The sequence below is a fragment of the Lathyrus oleraceus genome, chromosome 5 (genome assembly GCF_024323335.1).
Source record: "Lathyrus oleraceus cultivar Zhongwan6 chromosome 5, CAAS_Psat_ZW6_1.0, whole genome shotgun sequence".
Lineage (NCBI taxonomy): Eukaryota > Viridiplantae > Streptophyta > Magnoliopsida > Fabales > Fabaceae > Lathyrus > Lathyrus oleraceus.
In genome coordinates this window covers 649,757,892-649,759,918 of record NC_066583.1, presented here as the reverse complement: position 1 = coordinate 649,759,918, position 2,027 = coordinate 649,757,892, and the positions used below count along the sequence as shown (strand labels likewise).

Here is a 2,027-nt window from a genome sequence, read left to right as displayed (position 1 = left end):
AAAATCAAAATTTTATTCTGGTTGACTTTTTAGGTATTATACTTAAAGAAATGTATGTCTTGATATGCAGATGATGCAAATGTTCTGTGAATGAATCAATTTATTGATCTAGGGATAAAATTGATATATGACAAAAATCATAGAAAATTAAGATAAACCAAACTCATAAAAAAATCCTTAAAAGAAACTTAGAGATTCTCTTAAAGAGATATGAAATAAAATATAAATTTTATTATCAATTTACCAAGTAATTTTGGTAACTAAAGTTTGCATCCATTCAAAACTTAGAACAGTTAGTAGGTTTGAACGAGACAATATTTTTTTTGAGGTCATAACCAACTAAATAGTTCACTTGTGCCGCGCTTCCAAAGATGCTGAATGCATCTATAGTTGGAATAAAAGCAAAACACTTTATTCCCTCATATATAGGCATAAAAGCGCTATTAATATCTATCTTAACATCTGCACCATTAAAATGTGCAGTAATTACAGGAAACTTTGGATGTTGAGAGGATGTGGTATTATAGCAAAGCCTATATGAACTAGTAGGATCTTGAAAACGCTCTAATTCTACCACTTCAATAACAGTTGATTCCAACCTATCGTAATATTTTCCAGGTAAAAGAGTTAGAGGTGTACCTGAGTCTATTATAATGTTATAAGAAGAATTGAATCCTTTAAACCCTCCAAATTTTATTCTTTTATTTCCCACACTAAATGCTTCCAAGCTTAGATAGTAATGGTCTTTATTTTTATCGAAAGGAGTTGAAACAACGTTATCACCAGAAACAACCGCAACATCTCCAAAATTGAGTTTGCTAGATAAATTAAACTCTTTATAATACTCATTGACAGCTAAACAATATGAAAATTTACCATCAATTAAAGATCCTAATTGATTTACCATTGACATATTCCCTTTTCCAAGGCCGATTATACCTGAACTCTGACCATTATAGTCAAACGCCAAAGTATTGGTGTGTCCACATCCTATTATAATTTTAGGAAATGAGACAACATATCCAGAGGTGAAATCTAATGTAAGAGTCTCCACACTAAGATCTCCTTGGGTCTTAGATCCAGGATTATAATTCATAATATATTCACATTTCTCTCCATCATTAGAACATGAATAATCTTTCATAGATTTGCAAGTTAGGGAAGAGCATGGAATATTTTGGTAACTCGAAGATTTTGAAGGATTGAAAATAAGAGAGGTTTGGTTGTAACATATATTACAAGGTTTGCATTGAATCCATGTTAAGTCACTACCCGTATCTATAAAACCATAGACTTTAAATGGTGGGGTACCAACTGAATAACTCATCATATACACACCATTATCATAGATCAGAGATGATTCATATTTGTTTATATTAGAAGATAATACTTTTTTGATATAATTGGCACGATTGATAGAACGACCCACATCATTGAGTAATTGTTGTAATTTAGTTTGTGTCGGATCATAGAACGGTGATTTAACAGAATCGCGGTGAATGAGTTCAACGCTGAAACCATTATTTATAGCGTGAGATATTGATATTAAACTAGAAAAACAAAAGAAAATAAGGGTAAAGTATGAAAATGATGACATTGTTTTAGGAGTTCGAGTAAAAACTTATTACTTAAACTCATTTTATTTCACTTCTTTTTATAAGATAAGAATGCACATAGATATAAAGATAACATAAAAAAAACTAGAGCAATAAAATCATTGAATATTCCTTTAATTATTAATTTATTATTTTTTAGTGACATTTTTCTAGAGATTTGACTCAGAACTTGTTACCATAGTTATATTATTTCCCTTATTTTCTTAAGATAAGAATGCACATAGACGCAAAGATAAGAACAAGGAACATTAAAGCAATAAAAACATTGAATATGGCTTTAATCACTAGTTTATTATTTTTTTAGTAAATAATTATTTATGTTGTTATATCTAATTTTAAATAAGTTTTCAAAATAGTCAAAATTCTACCTATATAAAAAGATTGGATTCATATTTTTAACGAGACAGCGAT

General features: G+C 29.2%; 1 protein-coding gene across 1 annotated transcript; it reads right to left on the bottom strand.

Moving 5' to 3' along the window:
- Positions 1–211: 211 nt before the first annotated feature.
- Positions 212–1,613, bottom strand: LOC127083701 (aspartic proteinase CDR1-like). Its single transcript, XM_051024026.1, has one exon. It carries the CDS (start codon positions 1,595–1,597, stop codon positions 278–280), a length of 1,320 nt encoding a protein of 439 aa, XP_050879983.1. The 5' UTR covers positions 1,598–1,613; the 3' UTR covers positions 212–277.
- Between the last annotated feature and the right edge of the window lie 414 nt (positions 1,614–2,027).